This window comes from Chanos chanos, chromosome 1 (genome assembly GCF_902362185.1).
Source record: "Chanos chanos chromosome 1, fChaCha1.1, whole genome shotgun sequence".
Classification (NCBI taxonomy): domain Eukaryota; kingdom Metazoa; phylum Chordata; class Actinopteri; order Gonorynchiformes; family Chanidae; genus Chanos; species Chanos chanos.
In genome coordinates this window covers 39,520,183-39,544,955 of record NC_044495.1, presented here as the reverse complement: position 1 = coordinate 39,544,955, position 24,773 = coordinate 39,520,183, and the positions used below count along the sequence as shown (strand labels likewise).

At 44.7% G+C, this 24,773-nt stretch overlaps 1 protein-coding gene across 6 annotated transcripts; it reads left to right on the top strand.

Moving 5' to 3' along the window:
- The first annotated feature begins 1,395 nt into the window (after nucleotides 1-1,395).
- On the top strand, nucleotides 1,396-24,773 carry cnot1 (CCR4-NOT transcription complex, subunit 1). Of its 6 annotated transcripts, none has more exons than XM_030790326.1 (49): nucleotides 1,396-1,498; nucleotides 3,688-3,985; nucleotides 4,169-4,276; nucleotides 4,894-4,992; nucleotides 5,196-5,264; nucleotides 5,408-5,462; nucleotides 5,641-5,844; nucleotides 6,865-7,033; nucleotides 7,196-7,322; nucleotides 7,443-7,553; nucleotides 7,908-8,078; nucleotides 8,261-8,388; nucleotides 8,995-9,235; nucleotides 9,760-9,879; nucleotides 10,037-10,159; nucleotides 10,320-10,471; nucleotides 10,818-10,968; nucleotides 11,381-11,582; nucleotides 11,725-11,850; nucleotides 12,456-12,580; nucleotides 12,888-13,174; nucleotides 13,515-13,593; nucleotides 13,959-14,189; nucleotides 14,326-14,466; nucleotides 14,630-14,809; nucleotides 14,942-15,058; nucleotides 15,211-15,321; nucleotides 15,475-15,552; nucleotides 15,723-15,900; nucleotides 16,322-16,452; nucleotides 16,843-17,139; nucleotides 17,257-17,397; nucleotides 17,516-17,620; nucleotides 17,782-17,901; nucleotides 18,064-18,255; nucleotides 18,668-18,810; nucleotides 18,941-19,049; nucleotides 19,491-19,660; nucleotides 19,987-20,218; nucleotides 20,550-20,798; nucleotides 21,055-21,218; nucleotides 21,413-21,530; nucleotides 21,666-21,767; nucleotides 21,934-22,107; nucleotides 22,282-22,431; nucleotides 22,556-22,736; nucleotides 23,217-23,349; nucleotides 23,444-23,578; nucleotides 23,812-24,773. In XM_030790326.1, exons 2-49 carry the CDS (start codon nucleotides 3,884-3,886, stop codon nucleotides 23,888-23,890), a joined length of 7,110 nt encoding a protein of 2,369 aa, XP_030646186.1. In that variant the 5' UTR covers nucleotides 1,396-1,498; nucleotides 3,688-3,883; the 3' UTR covers nucleotides 23,891-24,773. The 6 variants fall into 6 exon arrangements, with proteins under 6 accessions (XP_030646186.1, XP_030646162.1, XP_030646194.1 ...); XM_030790302.1 differs by having other exon boundaries at nucleotides 16,301-16,452; nucleotides 18,061-18,255; XM_030790334.1 differs by having other exon boundaries at nucleotides 11,725-11,865; nucleotides 18,061-18,255.

Below are 24,773 nucleotides of genomic sequence, written 5' to 3'. Positions count from 1 at the left end.
TCATTTACTATGGTGCTAGTTGTTTGACCAGAACTCCAGCCAAAGTGTATATTTGTTATACTGTGTGTGGAAATATTTGGGGGGGAGGGGGGGCGCGTAAGGGTGCGTTTGTTTTTGACTTTGGTTTCTGTCACAGAAACGGTGCATATGAGCATTAACCATGCCCTGCGTAGCCATCACACAACACTAGACTGTTCCATGTTTTACACTGTCAGTTTGTTCATGTGCTTGATTTGAACAGTCATTTGCTGGCCTGCGGGCAGGGTTTGGATCGCGCAGTTCTTTAATTTGTACAGTATTTATTCAACTTTTTTTTATGCGTTCTCCATTTATGCGAACTCTTGTGGGTCCTAGTGTGTGCTTTCCCGCTATTTCAAGTTCAAGTTCTCTTTTTTTTAATTAATGTTTAAGGTTTTCTAATTTCATATGAAATGTGTTTTGCAAGGCTGTAACTCATTGCAATGTATCTTTATATTTTGAATTTCAGTTGTACAATGTGGCCTGTAAATATTAAACAGATTTATGAATGAACATTCTCGCATTTTTTCTTTTAATTCTGATATTTTTCACAATTTTTCACAACTGTTCACTCACACACCAGTCAAAAAAAATCTAGTCCTCATAAAACTCATTTTTTATTCCTTTGTAACTTTGGACAGGTCTATGTAATCTATAGGTCTGTTTCAGCAGTATTTTCTCAAAAAGAAAGATGATGAAACAATCAGATTTTTCCACCTGTATTGAAGTTTCTTGATTATGGCCATAGAAAAGGCCAAAGTTTGTCAGAGCACCAAGCCCAATACTCATCCTCTCATTACACATTGTTATGGAAAAACTTTTATAAAGGCAGCTGATAATCACACCGACTATGTAAATGAGTGTTGACAGCCAAGGCTGAGTTAGACTGTTTCTGTCAATTGGAATGTATATGGTACCTAAGGACAGAGCAGCTTTTCCATATTTTGGTGGTGCACTCAATAATTCTCAGCTGGCTGACCACAGCATTCTTTAATATTTAAATGCCAAGTGTAGGGGTCTGGAGCCACTGGATATTGCGTAAGTGCAAATTTTGAGTGTCTTCCAAAGTTTCTTAATGAAGTGTGATAAATATAGTAATATTGTAAATATTACAAAGCAATATAATTTTGAATTTTAATGAGTCGGTTTTACCTAATACCGAAAGGGTACACATCATTGTTCACCATTAGGTGCACAGTGTAGCTACAACTGTGGTGCCGTGCCTGATTAATAGTGTCTCTACTGAATTCTCCACCCCCTGTGAGTCTTGCGCGCCACGAGCGCTTCATTCGACATGCTGCGGTGTCGCGAGTTCGGGCTCGAGCTTAAGAGGACTGCACTGGGTGCGCGCGCGACATGACAGTCGCCATTTTATTTTGAAGAATCAAACTGAATAGGGAGGAAGCGACCTTTTATCTGTCAAGATTGAACGAAGAAAACCAAGAAAATGATCACCACCAAATAAGTTTTAGGAATCGAGGTAACTGGTTTAGACATCACATTTCCTTTTGGTTTCAGTTGTGAATTGTTATACGTTAGAGATAAGGATATGTTCTCCCATGGCACTGGTCTGATAATCTACTGTTAGCCAGTTAGCAGTCAGATTAGCTCGATTGCTAGAATAACTACCGTTTTGCTAGCCATCCGGACTAGCCGTGTATGGGAACCCTACTCTCAGACACATCACCCATCTCTGTCTCGGTGTGTTTGGTTTTGTTATCCTTTGAGATAACATTTAAATCATACTTCGGTTAGATAATAGCTTTGCATTCTCGCTCTCATCAGCGTTAAATGCACTCAACAGTAGTTAGCTAACGGTAGTTTTGTTTTCAGCCATCACGTCGTCTGCCCATCGATCCAACGAGGCCCAAGTACCCACCAACGCAGAGAGATGAATAAGGCTAGTTGTCTGCTCGCTGTAGCAATGAAACCTGTTTATATTTTAGTCATGTCTTTAACACTGATTTTGTAACGTTTAACCCGATGCTCAATAACGCAAATGGCTTTGGATATGCTGTATCCTTGCCTTCGAGAGCGTCTGAAGAACCTAACTGCGGTTAGACTAATTTGAACGCCGCGGAACAGGCACATTATTTGCCATCGGACGTTCAGATGAAGTGTAGCTAGCTACTGAACTACTGCTAGCAGACTTCAACCTGAAGCTAGCTATCGTGGTAAGATAATATTAGCTGGCGCTGTTGATAATTTAGCGAAACGATATCACAAGTCGTTTAAATACAAACAGGCAGGTGAATGTGGAGTTATTTTTTGGATTATGAGATATTGTAGTAGATCTTTGCAAAACTTATTCAGCCAGTTGCTTGAGCGAAATTTCCACAGACAAACGCTGTTGTACAGCGTAGTTAGCTTGCGTAGCTCATATCTAAGCTAAGTCAGCTACATTTCGCTAGCTTTACTATAAGCTGTCAGGTAGACTGCTTGCTACGCGTTTTAGGGATCTTACAAGAAGTCGAAAAATATGAAGTACTCTCCCACCTACATACGGCACATTTGATCCTCACAAGACAGCTGTTTAAACGTATTTGAATAGATGAGTTCACGGTAGACTACAAATTTCAAAGTTACTGTTAGCCAACTTGTGTGGGACTTGTGTGAGAAAATGTCCAGCTGATTGAACAAAGTTTGCAAATGCATCACGCAGCAAAGTAAAATAAAATGGAACAGCCGTGTAATTTGTCCGTTCGTGTTGCTTTATTAAGGTTGGATAGATGAAAAAACGCGGATCAATTTTTGGCCTGTTCTGGTCGTTATATGCTAACTAGCTAGTTATAGTAGCACACATTTGAACGCCTTTGTAACCAGTTTACTGAATAAGATAGCTTTCAAGATTGCGGGAGGCAAATTTTGCTGTTAACCGCGATTTATTTGCTAAATTAAATGGTAAACTCTTAATGTTGAAACTTTGCAGGATTACGTGAACAATGGCTCGCTTGCGACTAATGTAGACAATCCCAACTGCGAGCCTTTATGGTCATGTCAGGGAGTAGTTTGTAAATATATTCGAGCTGTAACATGTGGTGATTACCTGTATTCGGATGCTGCACACCACCTCTTTAATGCAACCTACTGTATCTAGGCAGCGATAAAATACGAGTGTTCTGTTTACCCCACTAACCGTTCTCGCATAGAATAATTCAACGGTTATTTGAAATTCACGTCGCTTATTAACTGCTCGGTGGCGGATATCGATAAGCGGTATCGGCGTAGATAAGAGTGGTTACTATAGGAATTGTGTTAATCATATACCGAGCCCTAATTTGACAAAACTCTACAACATGCACTCACATGCTTATAGTCGCGCATGTTTTTGCATGTTAGTTCGCTGGAGCCCCCTTTTCCACGGCAGTGTAGTTCTCCAACGGTATTGAGGCTTTGAGGCCTAGCTAGTAAATATGGCTTCCATATATTCAACACACCAGTAAGTTTTCTCTTAACAGTTGTTGCCTCAAGTTCCTTAGCCATAAATACACCCCTGTAGTGATGCAACCTGGATACATTTAGAAACATTTTTCAGCCATGACTTACTGTTTTAGCACAATTTTATACATACGTATTACAGACTAATATTTTGTTATACATTTTTACTCTTTGGTATGTGCTTAATGTGAATTTGCTTACTAATGTAATACTTGTGTTTAATTTGTGTAGATGCCATACTTCAAGTTGCCCTGAGGGATCTTCTGTAGAATCAAGATTTACTGAGAGAAGCCGCCTTTTGGAAAGCAGACATTTTTCACACCTTTTGGGGGGGGGGAAGCAGAAGTAACCTATCACTGAAGTGACTAAAGGGGAATAATGGTGATTTTGCGCCGGGCTCGGCCGCCTGCTTCCGCCCCAACCAGCAATGAATCTTGACTCGCTCTCGCTGGCTTTGTCTCAAATCAGCTACCTGGTGGACAATTTAACTAAGAAAAACTACAGAGCCAGCCAGCAGGAAATACAGCATGTAAGTCTTGGACCCTCCCACGCTTTCTATAGTTTCGCCTCCCTGTATGTTCTAATTCCCTAGTGCATTAACAATAAGTCTTTATAGATTGTGGCATGTTCCGTTTGGTTCTCCTTATTGGGTGAAGTGTTACACAGGCTGTTGTGTTCTTCAGTCGGTTGATGTGACATTTTTCTCTCTCAGATTGTAAATCGTCACGGCCCTGAAGCAGACAGGCATCTACTACGCTGTCTCTTTTCCCATGTGGATTTCAGTGGCGATGGTAAAAGCAGTGGTAAAGACTTCCACCAGGTAATTTTATACTCAGATGTAAACTGCACTGATCTTCCTGTGTGGAAAGAGCAAGCTTACAGTATTCTGGAATTCCTTTTTTCTCTTTAAGTGGGGGGGGGGAAAGGTGTGATATTTAGCCTACTTCTGTGTACAGTGGAGCATTCTGACTTCCTGTCTGCCCATACTACAGATGTTCTGTTGGAATTCTCATTTTGTGCTCAGCAAAACACAGTCATGACATGATCGTGAAAAATGTAAAAGATGCTCTTGAATTTTGTCATATGTTATGTGGACCAGTATAAACTGTGGGAATCTTCAGAGGGGGATCTTGAGAATTTTTTAGAGAAATGATCCGAAGCATGTAGGAAGGGCCTTGTCTCCTCCTCCTCAGTAAGGGAAATTAATTTTTGCTTAAATAGAGGTCATTTGTATAGGAAATCCAGGACATCACTTTGTGTTCCTCTTTTCAAACAGAATGAAACCTCAGCCATCTTAACTCTGAGTTGAGATGGTTAAAGACAAAACAGCACAGGATTGAATAGAAAGCACCATCTATTTCTTTGGGTGAAAGGGTTTTGTCTTTTGCTGACTAACATTTGTTCCACATTCTTTCCCTGTTTGTCTGTCTTCCCAAGACACAGTTTCTGATTCAGGAGTGTGTCTCTCTTATCACAAAGCCAAATTTTATTTCAACTCTGTGCTACGCCATTGACAATCCTCTGCACTATCAAAAGGTATGTTATTTCATGACACACACTTCAATTTTATCTGTGTTATTCCCCACATGCCCTGGTTTTGGTGAATTCAAGTTTGTGTCTGTCTGTTTCTCAGTGCTGTCTTTACTGACAAGATCATCCAAGATTTTTCTTTCTTTCTTTTTTTAAATTTAATATGACTTCACATGGTTCCTGATGTTTGTCTGTTTTGATTTCTCAAGAGTTTGAAGCCTTCTCCCCATTTGTTTACTCAGCTGAGTAAAGTCCTCAAGCTAAGCAAGGTTCAGGAGGTAAGCAGGTCCTCATTCTCTCATAAACTCATGTAAATATGCCTCACAGTCAACATCTTTCCCCCCTGAGCTGTCATTTGAAGATTTCGTACACTTGTGTGCCCAGGCTTCAACTAGTATTCTCTATCTCTCTCTGTAAGCAGGTGATTTTTGGCCTTGCTCTACTGAACTCGTCTAACACAGACCTCCGTGGATTTGGTAAGTGGGCGTGTTTGTCTGTGTACAATCTCCTTCATCCATCGGTACTTGGAACGAAGCTCTACTAAGCATTACATTGAAGGCTATAATATGAAACAGTTTCCAAGGTGGATAAATGATTAAACATATTTTTGTTTTTTTGTTTGTTTTTTGCCCCTGACTGGTATTTGTCTTTTAGCTGCACAATTTGTGAAGCAGAAGCTCCCAGACCTCCTTCGCTCATACGTGGACGCCGACCTCGGGGGGAACCAGGAAGGTGGCTTCCAGGACATTGCCATAGAGGTTCTGCACCTGCTGCTCTCCCATCTTCTGTTTGGACAGAAAGGCTCCAGCGGGGTCGGACAAGAGCAGATCGACGCGTTCCTCAAAACACTGTGCAGAGGTGAGCAGCCGCCGCCAGTCCCAGCTGCCCTTACGCCTGTCAGGAAAGATACGGTTTTCTGTCCACAAAAGGTCAAAGGGTGCAGCCACTTGGATGGGAGGGAAAGGAGTTGAGTGCTTTGAAAACTGCATTGGATCTAGGGGTGTAACTGGCCGTAGCGGCAAACTGGCCATAATTTCCTAAACACATAAGGAATGCACATAAATCCACATACCTTTCTTTCTTAAAAAAAAAAAAACCTACCCATGTCTAGGTAATATATAAAAAAAAGTCATTTAATATTGTTGCAACTACCAAACAAAACTTAGGGCTTCTGAAGGTTATCAAATAAACAAATAAATAGTATAACAAGCTCTGGCTTTCCAGTCACTCGGATCACAATACACACAATGAATCGAACGTCCTGTACTGAACAGTATGGTCCAAATAAGCGTAATAATAATATTTACAATATTTGTAATAGAATAATAATCTATCACAAAACATATAACTTGCCCTAACTTTAGATAGAATAATAATTTCGTGATTTACATGGGTTATAGCTTTAATTGTGAATTGAAAAATGAGTTTTGTTACATTAGTAACGTAATCAGAACTCAACAGGCTGCACCTGCAGCGGTGACAGCAAGTTGGGGGGCGGAGATTCCATCTGTTGCGACACGAGACCGTGGATTTCGGTCTGTTGATTTCGCGGTTTTGGCTTCGGGTTCAGAACCGTTACACGGATAATTGGATCAATCAGATTCAGTCATTAGATTGTAAGAAAAGTTTCAAAACAGAAGTTTTGAGCAAGAGTACTTTTAGGGACGAAAAAGTATTTTTTTATACATTAAAAAAAGTATTAATATTAAAAGTATGAGGAATGTCTATGGAGATATCTAACATTGTGATTTACAGTTTGAGTGAAGGTGAAATCGATTTTTCTGTTGTACTGAAAACACTGTGGTAGGTTAAATGTAAACAGATTGTTTTGGTCAGACGTATAGTAATGCAGGGGTGGGGTATGACTGTGTCATCCAGATTTCCCGCAAGAACGCTGCCCCGTGGTGCTCGCACCACTGCTGTACCCTGAGAAACGGGACATTCTCATGGCAAGGATTCTGCCCGACTCTGGAGAATTAACCAAGACCATGATGGAGAGTTCCCTTGCAGACTTCATTCAGGAAGTGGGCTATGGCTTTTGTGCAAGGTAAAAAAAAAAGTCAAAAACATTGGTGTTTGGTTCAGTCTTAATGATGTACCACGTGAATTGATCTTTATTTTGTTTCTGTCTCTCTCTCTCTGTCTCCCCCTTCCCTCCCCCTCCCCTGTGTTTGTGTCTGTCTATCTGCGTGCGCCCGCGTGTGTGCAGTCTTGAAGAGTGCAGGAACATTATCCTGCAGTATGGAGTGCGGGAGGTGACGGCCAGTCAGGTGGCCAGGGTGCTGAGCATGATGGCCCGCACTCACTCTGGCCTGACTGATGGAATCCCATTACAGGTACAGCCTGTCTCTGCTGTGTCTACTCATAGCTTGCATGGTTTATGTATATGACAGTTTAGGAGAGGTTGCTTGCATCTAGGAGTCGAGGTGCTGACTCGTTTGTGTGTGTGCTTGTAGTCCATATCTGCGCCGGGCAGTGGGATCTGGAGTGATGGGAAAGATAAGAGTGATGGCTCTCAGGCCAACACTTGGAATGTAGACGTCCTGATTGACGTGGTCAAAGAAGTCGTGAGTATCTTTTTTTTTTTTTTTTCACAAACTATTTAAAGTTTAGGGTTTTTTTAGGGGTGCAGATTAGATATGAACTTTTTTTTAACATTACAATTATGTGTCGAGAGCAGAAACCTGGATAGGTCATTTTCAGCCTTATCAAAAAAAATATAAGTAACTACAGAGCATTTGTTAGTTGCCCATATCAGACACAGATTTAAGAAAGTGGAAATGGGAACCTGGGAAGTTATGAGAAAAGAGCTCAATTCTTAGTGTGGATTCATTGAATGGAAACCCAGCAACTTATTCCTAAAACCATATTAACTGATAAAGTTAACAACACGAGCACACTTTTCCCCCCTCCATTCTCAGAACCCCAATCTGAATTTCAAAGAGGTGACCTATGAACTTGACCACGCTGGCTTTCTGATTCGAGATGCCAAGGGTCTGCAGATTGTAGTGCATGGAATTCAAAGAGGCCTTGGACTGGAGATCTTTCCTGTAGACCTCATCTACAGGCCCTGGAAGCATGCCGAGGGACAGGTAAAACATCACGCCATGTCATAGTGTGTGGACATGTTCAGCACTCAAAACACCCGTAGAGAGAGATCAGACGCAACGGCCCCTCTGTGGAGACATGTTTGGGCGGCCAGATCATTAAAGCATTAAATCATTCACTTAAAACTCGTTCTCCAAACTGACTGTGCCATTTTCTTCCCGTGTAGCTGTCATTCATTCAGCACTCCTTAGTGAACCCAGATGTGTTCTGCTTTGCTGACTACCCCTGTCATAGTGTTGCCATCGACATCTTGAAAGCTCCTCCTGAAGATGACAACAGGGAGATAGCCACTTGGTGTGTACCAACCTCATGAATGCAGATCCTTCTCTCTGCCTCTCGTCTGTGCAATCTCACATCAGACAGTCTTTAGGGAAATTAACAATCATTGCCTAAAACATCCCGTTTCAAGGTGTGATGCAGCAAATCGCTCAGCTTGTAAAAATGTAGGGAAGTGTTTCCACTCAAGGGAAAATTGATTCAGAATACCATGATAAATAGAGATGTTTGACGTCTTGTTGAACAAAGTTTACCCAGGTCAAGTAGGTGTTTGAAGTGCTTGAATGGCTGGGCTTTTTCCCAGCTCTCCTCAGTGCTTCCATTTCCCTGTGACCCTGCTCTCTTCATTTATCAGCCAATGGATATTTTAATGCCAAACTCTAAGATGTCTGTGTGAGGGTTGTTTGATTTTTCTCCAGTACATTCAGACCTCTTTGAACTTTAGTAACTGCAGTTGAAAATGTCATTTGAGAATTTTGGGTAGATTCATTTTAAAGTCATTTCAAAGTGTCACATATTGACACAGGACTGGCTTTGTGTAAAATGAATGCCATCAGATTTAACTGTTCCATAAAGGAAAGTGGTGAGATTGCTGAGTGGTGGTGTTGTGGTTTCGTCTTGCAGGAAGAGTCTGGATCTGGTGGAGAGTTTGCTGCGTCTGTCTGAGGTGGGCCAATACGACCAGGTCAAGCAGCTGTTCAGCTTTCCCATCAAGCACTGCCCAGACATGCTGGTCCTGGCCCTTCTGCAGATCAGCACCTCCTGGCACACGCTGCGCCACGAGCTCATCTCCACCCTCATGCCCATCTTCCTGGGCAACCACCCCAATTCAGCCATCATCCTGCACTATGCCTGGCACGGTCAGGTAACAGCCCACACTGCTCAGTCTCCCTCACCCCCGCTACCAAATAGGCAGTGTCCTTTCAGTGAAGACTGGTTATAAGTTAAAAATGGATTTGGGGTTATAGAATAGAATATGCGCCAGTGACAAAAGTTGTATTTGTGCAATTTTGCTGAGAAAGTTCTGTTCTGACCAGGGCCGAACAGTACGTGTGTGTGTTGAGCCGTTTAGTGTGCATTTGGGTAATGGAGTGTAGAAAACTATGAATACTGGTGTTCTTTCGGTGCCCAGGTACCTTAAAAACACGTACACTTCTGTTGTTTACAGGTGTGAGTGGCTTGTGTGCCAAACAGTGTTTTTCAGATTTCTAAGCCCCTAGAGATCATTGCCCTTCAAAGTGTAGGCAGGCATTGTGTGTCAGCCCATGAGTTTACATCAGGCATAATCTCTGTGCTGGACACAGCTCGTACACAGCCATGGGTTTGTAGTGTGCCGCTCCCACTGCACCTTCCCTGATTTTTCATCTTTGTGCCTGACCGTTTTCCCAGGGCCAGTCCCCCTCTATCCGTCAGCTCATTATGCACTCGATGGCCGAGTGGTACATGAGAGGGGAGCAGTATGACCAGGCCAAACTCTCCCGCATCTTGGACGTGGCTCAGGACTTGAAGGTAGAAAAGCACTGCATTTCTCAATGTGTGGTGGTATTCTTCTTTTTTTTTCTTCCCCCACAATATTGACACTTTCTGTCATTTGAAATGAGATGAAATGCTGAAAGATGTGTCGTTTCTTTTGATGAACCACGTTTGGGTGCTTTCTGTCTTCCAGTCTCTATCGATGCTGCTAAATGGTACTCCATTTGCCTTTGTGATTGACCTCGCTGCACTTGCCTCTCGCCGTGAATACCTCAAACTTGACAAATGGCTGACCGACAAAATCAGAGAGCATGGGGTAAGAGAACGGTTGTATGATTACTGTTCGTTTGGTTAATGATGGTTTCCTCTTTTGACAGCTGTCTGATGTGCTTGCTCACTCTTTCTCTCTCTCTCTCTTGTTCTGTGTGTGTGTGTGTGTGTGTGTGTGTGTGTGTGTGTGTGTGTGTGTGTGTCAGGAGCCCTTCATCCAGGCGTGTGTGACATTCCTGAAGAGACGCTGCCCCACTATCATGGGTGGGCTGGCACCAGAGAAGGATCAGCCGAAAAGCGCTCAGCTCCCTCCTGAGACACTAGCCACCATGCTGGCCTGCCTGCAGTCCTGCGCTGGGTCAGTCCTCTTTCTCCCCTCAGAGAAGAAATTGAACATTTTTTCATGGAGACTGGTTTTTCAGTTGTTCTATGGCCACTTAACTGCCATTACATTCACAGTAGACAGCAGTGCACAACACATGCCCAACTCAAGAACGACTCAAATCTTAGAATTGAGGATTGAAATGGTCTCATGTGGTCTGATACAGACTTCATTATTATATATACAGTGTGATTTGGAAGAGCTTTTCGCTGGTAATGATCTTTGCTTTGGTTTGGACATTTCCTTGTGTGTACAGGTGCTGTATAGATTTATCAGTAGAGTTGTGATATTGATGTATAATTTTTTTTTTTTCTTCAAACAGGAGTGTGTCTCAGGAGCTATCAGAGACGATCTTGACCATGGTGGCCAACTGTAGTAATGTGATGAATAAAGCTCGCCAGCCTCCACCAGGGGTCATGCCAAAGGGACGTGCCCCGAGCACCAGCAGCCTGGATGCCATCTCGCCAGTGCAGGTACACATCCAGCATCACCACACACCGTGCCACTCTGGTGTGTTTGTACAAATGCTAGTCCCAGAGAACACAAACCCTCTTGCTTCAGTTCCTATATCAACTGGGGTTTCTGATCACCTACTCTGATCAGTAGTTTAAATTTTTTATCCCTCATCTTAGACATGTACCCACTGGTCTTTGTGGAAACCGTTTTTAATGTAAAGTACATTTTGACTGCCCTGAAGTCATTCAACTTTAATTTTTCCTTTTCACTCCGCTCATAAGTTTTGACGTTGAATCAAAAGTGATACATTTAGAAACATCCAGGAATGCAGTTAAATATGAATCCTGCTTGCATCAGGTCATTAAACAAACTCTTATCCTCTTCCTCGTGTGTGTTGTTTTTTTGTTTTTTTTTTCTTTTGGTCATCAGATTGACCCTCTGTCAGCGATGGGTTCTCTGAGTCTGAGTGGCTCGGCCACGTCTCACACCCCGAGCATGCAAGGGTTCCCCACGCCGCTAGGCTCCGCCTTCAGCAACCCACAATCCCCAGCCAAGGCCTTCCCCCCTCTGACTAACCCCAACCCCAGCACCGCTTTTGGGGGAATTGGGAGCCTCACCTCACAGCTTCCAGGTAACCAAGGAGACCGTGAGAGCGAATCAGTATCATCCCTGTTTTAAGCATTTAAACCTGAACGTGTTCAGCACACCTGTAGTCATCATTTGAACCTGGCCATGTCTAACTGCATTAGTCACGTGACCTTTTTTTGTCACAGGTCCTCTGGGTTCAGGCAGCTTAACTGGGATCGGGACTGGCCTGGGAATGCCAGCTGTCAGCAGCGATCCGTTCGGCACCAGGAAGATGAGCACTCCGGGCCTGAACCCGCCCACCTTCCAGCAGAGTAAGATGAAGGCCTGTAAGTGGTAGTGGTGTGACTGAGAGAGTGCCTGGTGCCTCAGCTGTATTTCCTCCCCCACACTCTCTTTTTTTTAATATATGAGATTTAAAACACCCTCAAAACGAGAATGCAAGTAACAGACGAGGTGTGACTATAAACCACACCTATTTTAATGCTTTTGTATATCCTAGTACCGTGCACACAATCAAAAGATGACCCACTCTCCCCCCAAAAAAGAAAAAAAAACACTGAATGTGAATCTAAAGAGGAAATACAGGTCAGTCTACATTACTATGAAATTTCTATGGCAACCAACTTGGATCTGCATTGGCACCTCATTATCACCGTGTGTTTGTTTTTGTTGTTTTTTTTACCACGGATGATGGCCAATATGAAGAGGTCAAAACAAGCTGTTTGCCTAGAATGTTATCTGTCATGTTTGTATGCAGTGCTCTGTGTGGGTTTGTTTCCTTTTTGTTTGCAGTTGTTTTTGTGGTCTGACATGAGTTGGAACAGCTTATGTCATTTAATGGCTGTTTACTTCTACCGTGTTTGTCGGTGACATCTGTGGTTTGAGAGAGTTTGTTTGTGCCATGTCTTTCCTGTAGCTGACCTTTCTCAGGTGTGGCCCGAGGCTAACCAGCACTTTAGTAAGGAGATTGACGATGAGGCCAACAGCTACTTCCAGCGCATCTACAACCATCCCCCACACCCTACCATGTCTGTGGATGAGGTAGGTCAAACCCAGGGCTCTCACCCTTCTGTTCATATCAACTGGTACCTACAACATCAGTGATCACTTATTACACCCCGTTCCACATCCACAGTGTCTGTGGATGAGGATTTTTATTTGGGAACACACTAAAGGCTATTGACTTAGACACATTAGAACAAGAGTATGTTTTGCATTGGACCATTTGAAAATCATGATCAGACAACGTAGTCATTGAGAGCAGGGGCCAGTGTCTTTTCACTTGTCTCCAGGTCCAGTCCTCTGCTCTGACGCTCGCTTTGTTTCTTTGCCTTGTCCTTCCACGTAGGTGCTGGAGATGTTGCAGAGGTTTAAAGACTCCACCATCAAGCGGGAGCGGGAGGTTTTTAACTGCATGCTGAGGAACCTGTTTGAGGAGTACCGCTTCTTCCCTCAGTACCCCGACAAAGAGCTGCACATCACTGCTTGCCTGTTTGGGGGCATCATCGAGAAAGGCCTGGTCACGTACATGGCCCTGGGCTTGGCTCTCAGATACGTCCTGGAGGCCTTACGCAAGCCGTTTGGATCCAAAATGTATTACTTTGGCATCGCTGCACTAGATAGATTTAAGAATAGGTAAGCAGCTCAGCTCTGTCTCTCGTGTCTTGTATTTGACTTTGAATCGAACTAACTCATCACCTGAACAGCAAGGAATTCCAGTGCTTTTGCATTGGGTTTATGAGATGTGTATCTGAATTCTGTCTAAAGGCTCACATAAAATGTCAGAGTTTTGTTTGTTTTTGTTGTTTTCAGTGCTTTATTTGTTTGTATAACTCAACTCATTATAATTCCCTGTGTTTTATAACTCAAATATTCTAGCAGATCTTTTTGCTTGTAAGGCTGATCTGAACAACGTTCCCATGTATTCACATGCTCTGAAATTGTGTGAAGTTTCATTGTGACTTCCTCTGTGTAGACTTAAGGACTATCCACAATATTGTCAGCACTTGGCTTCCATAGCCCATTTTCTGCAGTTCCCCCACCATTTGCAAGAGGTAAACAGGTTTCTTGTATTTATCCCAAATCACACTCACTCATTACCTGTTACGACACATTTCTCTACTGCTACATCAGATTTGTGAGAAGTATATCAAGATTCTGTCCTTTAACAACTAGTGCTCTGCCAGTGAGTTTTAGGGGCTTTACCAGTCAGGCAGTGGAAAGACAGAGCCGCCTGATGAATAAGGCTTACTTTGTGTGTATGTTATCCTCTGTAAGAAATACATCTGAGATCTAACCAGAAACAACTAGTGCTGCCATTAAGTGTTTTAGGGGCTTTTGTAGTCAGGCAGGGGAGTGACCTCATTTGCAGATGAATAAGTCTGGCGTTGTGTGTGTGTCTCTTATCCTGTGTGTGCAGTATATCGAGTACGGCCAGCAGTCGCGGGACCCTCCGGTGAAGATGCAGGGATCCATCACCACCCCGGGCAGCCTGGCTCTGGCCCAAGCTCAAGCTCAGTCCCAGCCTCAGAAAGCCCCTCAGCCTGGGCAGGCCAGCACTCTAGTAACCACGGCTACCACCACCACTACTGTTGCCAAAACGACCACCATCACCAGACCTACAGCGGTGGGCTTCAAGAAGGACGTGCCGGTGAGTGGAGAACCCTCATTCTGAACGTGTCGACTGTTTGGTTATATGAAATATTTAGATCCGTCAGTGTTGTTAGTTAAATAGAAATGTTGTTCTTTTTAAGACTCGACAGATTTCTTTTTTTCCCCATCCTTAGCCTTCTATCAACACAACAAACATTGATACTCTGTTGGTGGCAACGGATCAGACCGAAAGGATTGTGGAGCCGCCAGAAAATGTGCAAGAGAAGATCGCCTTCATCTTCAACAACCTCTCACAGTCCAACATGTCCCAAAAGGTGCAAATTCATACTGTAGATTAAATGTGTTGTGACATTAAGCACTAGTTCTTTAACACTGGTATATTCATTTGAATAGGCTATTGATTTACCTGAAACACTGGTGCATAGGGCATAGTAAAGTGGCTGTTGTCATTGAATTTGACCCTGTTGTCCTATCCAGGTGGAGGAGCTGAAGGAGACTGTGAAAGAGGAGTTTATGCCTTGGGTGTCTCAGTACCTGGTCATGAAACGTGTCAGCATCGAGCCCAACTTCCACAGCCTCTACTCCAACTTCCTGGACACGCTGAAAAACCCTGAATTTGTTAAAATGGTCCTTAATGAAACCTACAGAAACATCAAGGTGAGCAGAGATTTTCGTATCAGTGTAAACTCAACTTAATGTTTGCTCTTCTATCATCCTGACAAAGGAACAGGCACTGGAGGATTGTTGTTGTGTTTGCTGTTTCTGTAATTTCTTTTGGTCCATCCTCAGGTCCTTTTGACCTCTGACAAGGCAGCTGCTAACTTCTCTGATCGTTCTCTGCTGAAGAACCTGGGCCACTGGTTAGGAATGATCACCCTGGCCAAAAACAAACCCATCCTCTACACAGTGAGTCTTTCAAAGCAGCTCTCTTATCTTTCTAAACAGAATTTGACTCACTGAGGTGGCTTTAATGCCTGGTGACCCATTTTACGGTGTGGTGGTGTAAGTGGTTTCCATGCACTTGGTTGTGATGGTTTGTGCACTGTGCTGTTGTGCAGGACCTGGAGGTGAAGTCCCTGCTGCTGGAGGCCTATGTGAAAGGCCAGCAGGAGCTGCTGTACGTGGTCCCCTTTGTGGCCAAAGTTCTGGAGTCCAGCTTGCGAAGCATGGTAAACATTTACTGAAGTAAAAAAAAAAAAAAAAATCCATGTTAGTCATATGTACTTGCAGATTTTTGAATGAGCTGTTTTTGGTCATATGATTGTGTACTATGTGCTTTTAATGTCAGTGTGTTTAATCAACACTGCTGTGCTGTCTTGCAGGTGTTTAGGCCCCAGAACCCTTGGACAATGGCCATTATGAATGTACTGGCTGAATTGCACCAGGAGCACGATTTAAAGGTTAGCCAGTCCTCCAGCATTCTTTGTTTTTTCCTTTTTGTTTTTGCTTTGTTTTTTTCATGGTGTAACCAGATGGCACCATATCCTATCAGGATCATTCCCTGTCCGATCAGTTTAGAAGTTTTTATTTTGGTCTAGAAAAGCTTAACCGCTGCTGTTTCTCCTCACAGCTGAACCTGAAGTTTGAGATTGAGGTGCTTTGTAAGAACCTGTCTCTGGATATAAATGACCTGAAACCTGGAAACCTGCTGAAAGACAAAGAGAAGCTGAAGAACCTGGAGGAGCAGCTGTCTGCACCAAAGAAAGAGGCCAAGCCCACCGAGGAGATGCTGCCCAATGTCCCTCCAGGTAAAAAAACAAAACAACAAAAAACTACACACACACACACACACGGCCCCTCTCACACACGTACTTAACGCTGCATACGGCCGTCAAAGGGTCAACAGATCATGCTATGAGACTTGATGCGGCTTAATTTAATTTCACCCTTTTATCATACTCACCGTGTTTCATTTTTCTCTTTTTATCCTTTGCTTTAAATCTGTCAAATTTAGCTCATGGCTTTGTTGTTGTTTGTTATGTTTGAAAGCACGGTATTATTTGCTTCTGATTTTTTTTTGTGTGCCATTCATGTATGACATTGAAAACTCACTCTTTGATTTACTGCTCAATTGTTAAGTGCTGCAGTTTTCTGTTGTTGTTTATGCTGTGTTCAGATTGTAACCTGTATAGTGTTTGTGACCAACAGGGGAATTTGTTTCGTTTGCAGCTCCTCCCTCAGCACCAGCAACCACCACCACCTGCACAGCCACTGGGCCACCCACCCCCCAGTTCAGTTACCATGACATCAACGTCTACTCACTGGGGGGCCTGGCCCCGCACATTAACATCAATATGAATGTGAGTTACACACACACAAACACAGGTCTCTGCCATCAATCAGAATTATTCATTTGAGAATGATTCAGTTCAGTTTTAGCAAGTGTGACTGCTGTTTTATCTGCCTTTGTTTATCAGTCAAACTTATGGGCACAGATTGACATGGTTCTGTAAGTCGTTTTCATGACTATACAGAAGATCCATAATGAAATATGAATTACCCTGATCAATATCGACATCCTGTCTGTCTCAGTAGACATCAACTTCTGTTGCCTGCACACACAAACACGGTGTTTATTTTGACATATTCAGATCTGAAAGCTTAAAGCTTGGACACTAAATGACTAATGTCTTGAACCTTTCTTCTGTCTCTCCCTGTCTCTCTCTCTCTCTCTCTCTCTCTGTGTGTAGATCCCTCTGCTGCAGGCACATCCTCAGCTGAAGCAGTGTGTGAGACAGGCCATCGAGCGTGCCGTGCAGGAGCTCGTCCACCCCGTGGTGGACCGTTCCATCAAGATCGCCATGACGACCTGCGAGCAGATCGTGAGGAAGGACTTTGCGCTGGACTCCGAGGAGTCACGCATGCGTGTGGCGGCCCACCACATGATGCGGAACCTGACGGCAGGCATGGCCATGATCACCTGCCGGGAACCGCTACTCATGAGCATCTCCACCAACCTGAAGAACAGCTTCGCCGCCGCTCTCCGGGTAAAAACGCGCTTTTTTTTCCCCCCGTTTGGTTTTTGTACATCTCATCACTCTCATATGAGACACACTATGACCTGGCAACCTGACTGCACTGCCCCGTGTGTGTTTGTGGCCTAGGCTCCCACGCCCCAGCAGAGAGAGATGATGGAGGAGGCAGCTGCACGCATCGCTCAGGACAACTGTGAGCTGGCCTGCTGTTTCATTCAGAAGACTGCTGTGGAGAAGGCTGGACCAGAGATGGACAAGAGACTGGCAACCGTGAGTGTGTTTGTTTGTCACTGCTCATTTTAGCACATGTTGATACACTGAAGGGTGTAAAGTATGTATCCATTCGTCTTTTTAAACTTTTTCGTTTTTCTTGTCATTCTTGTTGCAGGAGTTTGAGCTGAGGAAACACGCACGTCAGGAGGGCCGGCGTTACTGTGATCCTGTGGTGCTGACCTACCAGGCCGAGCGCATGCCAGAGCAGATCAGGCTGAAGGTGAGAGCAGGCTGTTTGCCAGTGTCATCCTCTGTTTACCGTTATGTCGGTGGTTTGTGGCTTTGCATCAAGACTGTCTGTAGGATGTTTTTACAGTCTGCCAGGTTTCCTGTTGAACGTGTTTTTGAATAGTGTGTTAATGTTGATGAACGTGGTCTCAGGTTGGCGGAGTAGACCCTAAACAGCTGGCTGTTTATGAGGAATTTGCCCGTAACGTTCCCGGTTTCCTGCCCAGTAACGACCTGTCTCAGCCCACTGGTTTCCTTGCCCAGCCCATGAAGGTATGTCCCTGATCCCGCCCAACTCTAAATCGGTCGTTATGTCTGAGACTGGTATCACATATTACATGATTAAAATGGTCACGTCAGTCAGATTGGAGGACTATAGGACGATGACTTGTAGCTGAGATTTGAGTTGAACTTTGTTGTTTTGTATTACAGCAGCAGGCTTGGGCCACTGATGATGTGGCTCAGATCTATGATAAATGTATAGCCGATCTGGAGCAGCACCTGCATGCCATTCCTCCCGCCCTGGCCATGAACCCTCAGACCCAGGCCCTGCGCAGCCTTCTGGAGGCCGTGGTGCTGGCCAGGAACTCCCGCGACGGCATCGCCGCTCTCGGCCTGCTGCAGAAGGTACAGCACAGCTCCTTTTTAACGCACCGCCTGCAGAATCTCCTCTTTCTCAGTTTGTGCTGCGTGTTAGATATTTGCCTGACAAAAGAAAAGTTATTGATTAACGCAGTGTTTCTCCACCCCAGACCAAAGCACAGTCCTTTCTTAATGCCTAACCCCCACATACCTACCGGAAGCAGCCAAAGGCTGATTTGGCAGTAGAGAAGTTGAAGCAGGTCTGCTAATGCTGGGCTAGAGTGACAAAAAGTGCTGTTTTGTGGGTCCTTAAGAATTAGCTCTGACAGTTTCATTAGAGGTACAACTCTGATGTATTTATCAGTACAGTATTGTAATTCGTGGGGGTTTTTTCTGTGCCCTTTCTTTTTCTTTCTCTGTTCGCTCATGCTCTCTCTCTCTCTCTCTCTCTCTCTAGGCTGTGGAGGGTCTGTTGGACGCGACCAGCGGGGCTGATCCTGATTTGCTGCTGCGTTACAGAGAGTGTCACTTACTGGTGCTCAAAGCCTTGCAGGACGGCCGAGCCTACGGCCCACAGTGGTGCAATAAACAGATCACCAGGTCAGTAGTCTCCACATCTCACACAGTACCCTGCCCTCAGGAACCCACACACTGTCAGTGAGAAATGAGTTAACAGCACCCTGTATCCTTTCACACGCGTCCTGACGTCACTGTCTCTGTGTTTAAACAGATGCCTGATTGAGTGTCGTGATGAGTACAAGTACAACGTTGAGGCCGTGGAGCTTCTTATCAGAAACCACCTGGTCAACATGCCCCAGTACGATCTGCACCTGGCCCAGGTAAGACACCCACCTCACTGCTTCTCACCCTCTCATTTCCACCCCCTTTATTGTCTCTTTGGAGGAGGCACATGTTCACGCATGGAGGCAGGCCTGATGTGATGGCTGTGAAACATGTGGAGCGGTTGAGTCTCGTAGATGTGCTATTACAGAGACAAACAAGGTGTTCTACACACCACACGATGTGAAATGAGCTAAACTGCAGTATTACACATCGTTGGTTGTTTAGTCTGAAATGTCAGGCTGTTGGTTTGATGCATATGTACATTTTCAGCATATTAATGAAGTCTGTAATGAGTCAAACCTGGTGTGTGACTGTATTGTAATTAAGTCAGTATAGTGAGCGCTAATGGACAGCACACGCTCTCAAACCCTTTAAAACCTTTTGACTTGTCTGTGTGTGTGTGTGTGTGTGTGTGTGTGTGTGTGTGTGTGTCACAGTCCATGGAGAACGGGCTGCACTACATGGCGGTGGCATTTGCCATGCAGCTGGTGAAGCTGTTGCTGGTGGATGAGCGAAGCGTGAGTCACATCACGGAGGCTGACCTCTTCCACACCATTGAGACACTCATGAGAACCAGTGCTCACTCCAGAGCCAATGCCCCTGAGGGGTAAGAATCCCATGATAACCCCTTCCCAACACCCACACACACCACAGCTTGGAGCAGATGCTAGACACAGTCCTGTTTTAGTAAGCTTGGGATCTGCTAATAGATCAAACTCTCCAGGACAGACTAAAGAGCCTCCTCAAGTTGATTCATAACTTCAGCTGTTGGTTTTACCCATTCACTCAATGGTGAGGGGCACACTTGCTTGCAGTCATATGACCACTCCACCTTTTTTTTCCCCCCGGGGGGGGGGGCTTGAAGTAGCACAGGGTTCTGTGTCCCTGGTCCTGCGAAACTAGACCTAACCGTTTCATGCTTATTTGTTGTAGGCTTCCACAGCTGATGGATGTGGTCCGCTCCAACTACGAAGCCATGATCGACCGTGCTCATGGCGGTCCTAACTTCATGATGCACTCTGGGATATCTCAGGCAGCCGAGTACGATGACCCGCCGGGCCTTAGGGAGAAGGCCGAGTACCTGCTGAGAGAATGGGTCAACCTGTATCACTCTGCCGCAGCCGGGCGGGACAGCACCAAAGCCTTCTCTGCCTTTGTTGGACAGGTCGGCGGCTCAGTCTGTCTCCTCTTAAACAGTGTTTCCATGCACATTCAGTTTTTCTTGTCATACTGTTAACAGTTACACTATTATTCTTGTCTTAGGTCTGTGTATCATTTAGAACAGTGATAAAAAATGAGTAGGACTCACTTATGGGGAGATCCATTGAGAATCTTTCAATAAGTTGTTTTCAGTCTCGATTGTCTTCGAAACCCTGAGGGCCAGTGTAGCAGTTAGCCATAATGATGCATTCATGTATAGAGAACCAAACTGCCCTGTTGATTCTGTTGGATGAGCTTTGGATGTGATTGATTTTTTTTTTTTTTTCCCTGTGCAGATGCACCAGCAGGGTATCCTGAAGACGGACGACCTTATCACGCGTTTCTTCCGTCTGTGTACGGAGATGTGTGTGGAGATCAGCTACCGCGCCCAGGCTGAGCAGCAGCACAACCCAGCGGCCAGCGGCGCCATCATCAGAGCAAAATGCTACCACAATCTGGACGCCTTCGTCCGCCTCATCGCCCTGCTAGTCAAGCACTCTGGAGAGGCCACCAACACCGTCACCAAGATTAACCTGCTCAACAAGGTCAGACACAGAGAGATGGTCATCTCATTGAGCTCTGAGAGATGTATCTGACTGTGAAATAAATAGACAGCATCAAAGGGGAGGAATTCCTTAGATTCAGTTTTCAAGCTTAATTTAATCCTTATTTAAATTGATGCAGCTGATATGTCGGTGCTGTTTTGAGCTCGATTCGGACAGCGTAAAGGGAGAGTGATGAATGTAAGTGACGGAGACTGGTGTGAATGCTCTGCTCTGTGCTGGTTTGTGCTGGTTTTAGGTTTTGGGCATTGTTGTGGGCGTACTGATCCAGGACCATGATGTGAGACAGACTGAGTTCCAGCAGTTGCCTTATCACCGCATCTTCATCATGCTGCTACTGGAGCTCAACGCCCCCGAGCATGTTCTGGAGACCATCAACTTCCAAACCCTCACTGCCTTCTGGTACACAGCCCCTCACAACACAGCTGGCTGCCTGTAGTCAGGCCAGCTGCTTGAACGGGATGTAAAACTAATCTTTATCAGCACTCATTGTTTGAACTGGATATTGATAAATTGGCTTCTACCAATTTATCAATATCCAGTTATCCTTATGTGGAAAAATGGACTTATGTGGGTTTCTTTTTGTTGTTTTGCAGCAACACCTTCCATATCCTGAGGCCTACCAAAGCACCTGGCTTTGTTTACGCCTGGTTAGAGCTGATCTCTCACCGCATCTTCATCGCCAGGATGCTAGCACACACCCCACAGCAGAAGGTAAGGTTTACAGACGGGGTGAGCTGGAAACAGTCCAGAATAAGTCTTTTGCATTTGTCTGTCCCAACGCTGTGGTGTTCCAGATGCTCTCATTCACTGTTCACTCATTCACTCTTCGTCCTTGTCTGTGTGTAGGGCTGGCCCATGTACGCCCAGCTGCTCATTGACCTGTTTAAGTATCTAGCCCCCTTCCTGAGGAATGTTGAGCTCAACAAACCTATGCAAATCCTCTACAAGGTACAGTCACCTTCCACACCATGGGCTGGGTTTGGCACCAATGCAGCTCCACTACTGTATTTAAGAATAAAACTGGAAGACGTTTTTGCACATTTAAAAAAAAAAAAACAAAAAAAAAAACAGTAAATATTTAAGGTTAAGTGTCTTTTCTTCTTTCCTCTGGTAGGGCACTCTGCGTGTGCTTCTGGTCCTGCTTCATGACTTCCCAGAATTCCTCTGTGACTACCACTATGGTTTCTGTGATGTTATTCCGCCCAACTGCATCCAGCTGCGGAACCTGATCCTGAGTGCCTTCCCCCGCAACATGAGGCTTCCTGACCCCTTCACCCCCAATTTGAAGGTACCACAGCCCCTCCATCCCTCTCTCTCTCTCTCTCGCTGGCGCTCTCTCTGTTTCTCTCTACTGAAACGGATTCTCTCTGAGTGTCCTCGTGCAGGGCTCAACTATTGTATAGCTGTAATAGTATTTTTTTTAAATAATTCATGTGGTGTTTTTTTTTTTTTTTTTTTGTAGGTGGACATGCTGAGTGAAATCAACATTGCTCCTCGCATCCTCACTAACTTCACTGGAGTGATGCCCTCTCAGTTCAAGAAAGATCTGGACTCGTACCTGAAGACTCGCTCTCCCGTGACCTTCCTTTCTGAGCTGCGCAGCAACCTGCAGGTAGGGGGCGCTGCTCTGGAGCCCTTAAAACTCTTAGCGTGGGGATTTATCCTGTCCATCTAACCAGACGTTTATGAGAATGAATTGTTTTTATCCTGAAGTTGTGTTATCCTTGTTTTGTCAGGTGTCCAATGAGCCAGGGAATCGCTATAACATCCAGCTGATTAACGCCCTGGTGCTGTACGTGGGCACACAGGCCATCGCCCACATCCACAACAAGGGCAGCACCCCGTCCATGAGCACCATCACCCACTCAGCCCACATGGACATTTTCCAGAACCTCGCTGTCGACCTGGACACTGAAGGTATCTCTCACACACACACACACACACACACACACACACACACACACACACACGTGCAGCTAACCCTTGTGAGACCCAGACACTGGACTGTCCAGTTTTTCCCACTTCCTCCAAGGATGTATTTGAAGCCTGTTTTCATGAGGAGCAGTGGTTTTCAACATAATCTCTAAGAAACCATCAGCTGTTCCTGACAGATCATTTTTGTGTCATTACTCTAAGGAGACAGCTGCTCATTTCATGTCTTCTGTTATATTCTGAGTCTCGGAGAAGGAATGAAACACATGATTAGAATGGTGTGGGAGCAGCATTATTAAGAAACGTGTTCTTGTGACGTAGGCTTGTTCAGGTTGGCATGTGTCTGGCTACTCTTTTGGAGAGAAGCCAGTGTATTGCTCCCTAGACATAATGAACATTTTTATAAAGGTGTGTTCAACACATCATTTTACTAATTTTCTCTCTGTCTCTCCACTCTGCTCTCAGGGCGCTATCTGTTCCTGAACGCGATAGCCAATCAGCTGCGGTACCCCAACAGCCACACCCACTATTTCAGCTGCACCATGCTGTACCTGTTTGCTGAAGCCAACGCCGAGGCCATTCAGGAGCAGATCACCAGGTACAGCCATGAGGCTTGGCCTGTAGAACTTAGCCGTGTGTGGAGTGGGGTGGGATGTAGTTGTTCTGATTGCCTGACTATCTTTCTTTCCCAGGGTCCTGCTGGAAAGACTGATTGTCAACAGGCCACACCCATGGGGACTTCTCATCACCTTTATCGAGCTCATTAAGAACCCTGCCTTCAAGTTCTGGAGCCATGACTTTGTCCACTGCGCTCCTGAAATAGAGAAGTGAGTCTACTGTTCCATCTCACCCTTCTTTTTTTCTTTTTAGTACTCTTCATTTTTCAAAAGTGGGAGTCACAAGCTTGGCATCTTGCAAGGTTCAGTAACAAATACTCAACTTCGAACAGAAAGAGTTGTCCTTTCCAGGGGGTTAAAAGTTTGACTGAATCTCTCTCTTCTTTGCATTTCTTTCTCTGTGTCTCCTTGTCTCTCTCTCTCTCTCTTTCTGCTCCCCTCAGGTTGTTCCAGTCAGTGGCCCAGTGCTGCATGGGGCAGAAACAGGCCCAGCAGGTGATGGAAGGCACGGGTGCCAGTTAAGCTGCAGGAGACGGCGAGAGAACCACCGCTCCTGAGCACAGAGAGAGAACCCCCCCACCCCACTGCCACCTCCCCCTCCCCAGCAGCACCTCCGCACAGCCAGCACTGGACTACCCTCCACTGGGACTGCTTCTGACCCGGCTAGAGTTGATTTGGGCCAGAATGAGGGTGTTTTTGTTTTTTTGACATGCTGTTAAATACTATTTTGAAGCTTCAATGTATATAGTACAAAAAGGGACATTTAAAAAAGGCAGATTGAGTAATGAGCTGTCCAGTATTCAGATTTTACGGATGCACACACACAAACAACGAACGTGGTTGTTTTGTCTCTCTTTCCCCCATCTGCCACCGTGGGTTCAGTTTTTGCCTTCAAGACTGACAAGTTCTTTTTGTTTTGAAGCTTAATGCTAGCAGCTAAAGGAAGCTGTCGTCTTTTTTTCTCTCTTTTTTTTTTGTTTGGTTTTGATTTGTTTAAAGGGGCAGTTAAACAGTGTGCAGATGTCCTGATTTGGGTTGGATGGCTCTGTCCTGGAGTGCAGTTTCGGGGTCATGGGTTGTTGCACCATTTTAAAAAAAACGAAAAATCTAAAAAAAAAAAAAAAAAAAAACAGCAGTGGGTTCAGCGTTCTCCCTGGCACTTGTAAAATTGTGGAAATATTCAAAAATTTGATGGTAATTTGAATCTTAAGTTTGTAAAAAAAAGAAAAAAGATCCAAATTGCTGAAAAAAGGAGGACCAATACAGCCCATTTTGTAAGGATTTTGAATGTTTTGTAAATGTATTGGTCCGCGTGTCGTATTTTGTAGTACTTTATAGTTGCCTTTAGTTCTTGCTACTTATTTCCTGTATGTATGCATTCTGTAGTTACCGCATTAAACACTTG

What these genes read in the sequence shown, in the direction of transcription:
- cnot1 (XM_030790292.1), top strand. Translation starts at nt 3,884, where the DNA reads ATGAATCTTGACTCGCTCTCGCTGGCTTTGTCTCAAATCAGCTACCTG. An exon ending in TGCCTGCAGTCCTGCGCTGG is followed by an intron (nt 10,472 to 10,817) that starts GTCAGTCCTCTT and finishes TTCTTCAAACAG; the next exon opens with GAGTGTGTCTCAGGAGCTAT. An exon ending in ACCAGGAGCACGATTTAAAG is followed by an intron (nt 15,553 to 15,722) that starts GTTAGCCAGTCC and finishes TTCTCCTCACAG; the next exon opens with CTGAACCTGAAGTTTGAGAT.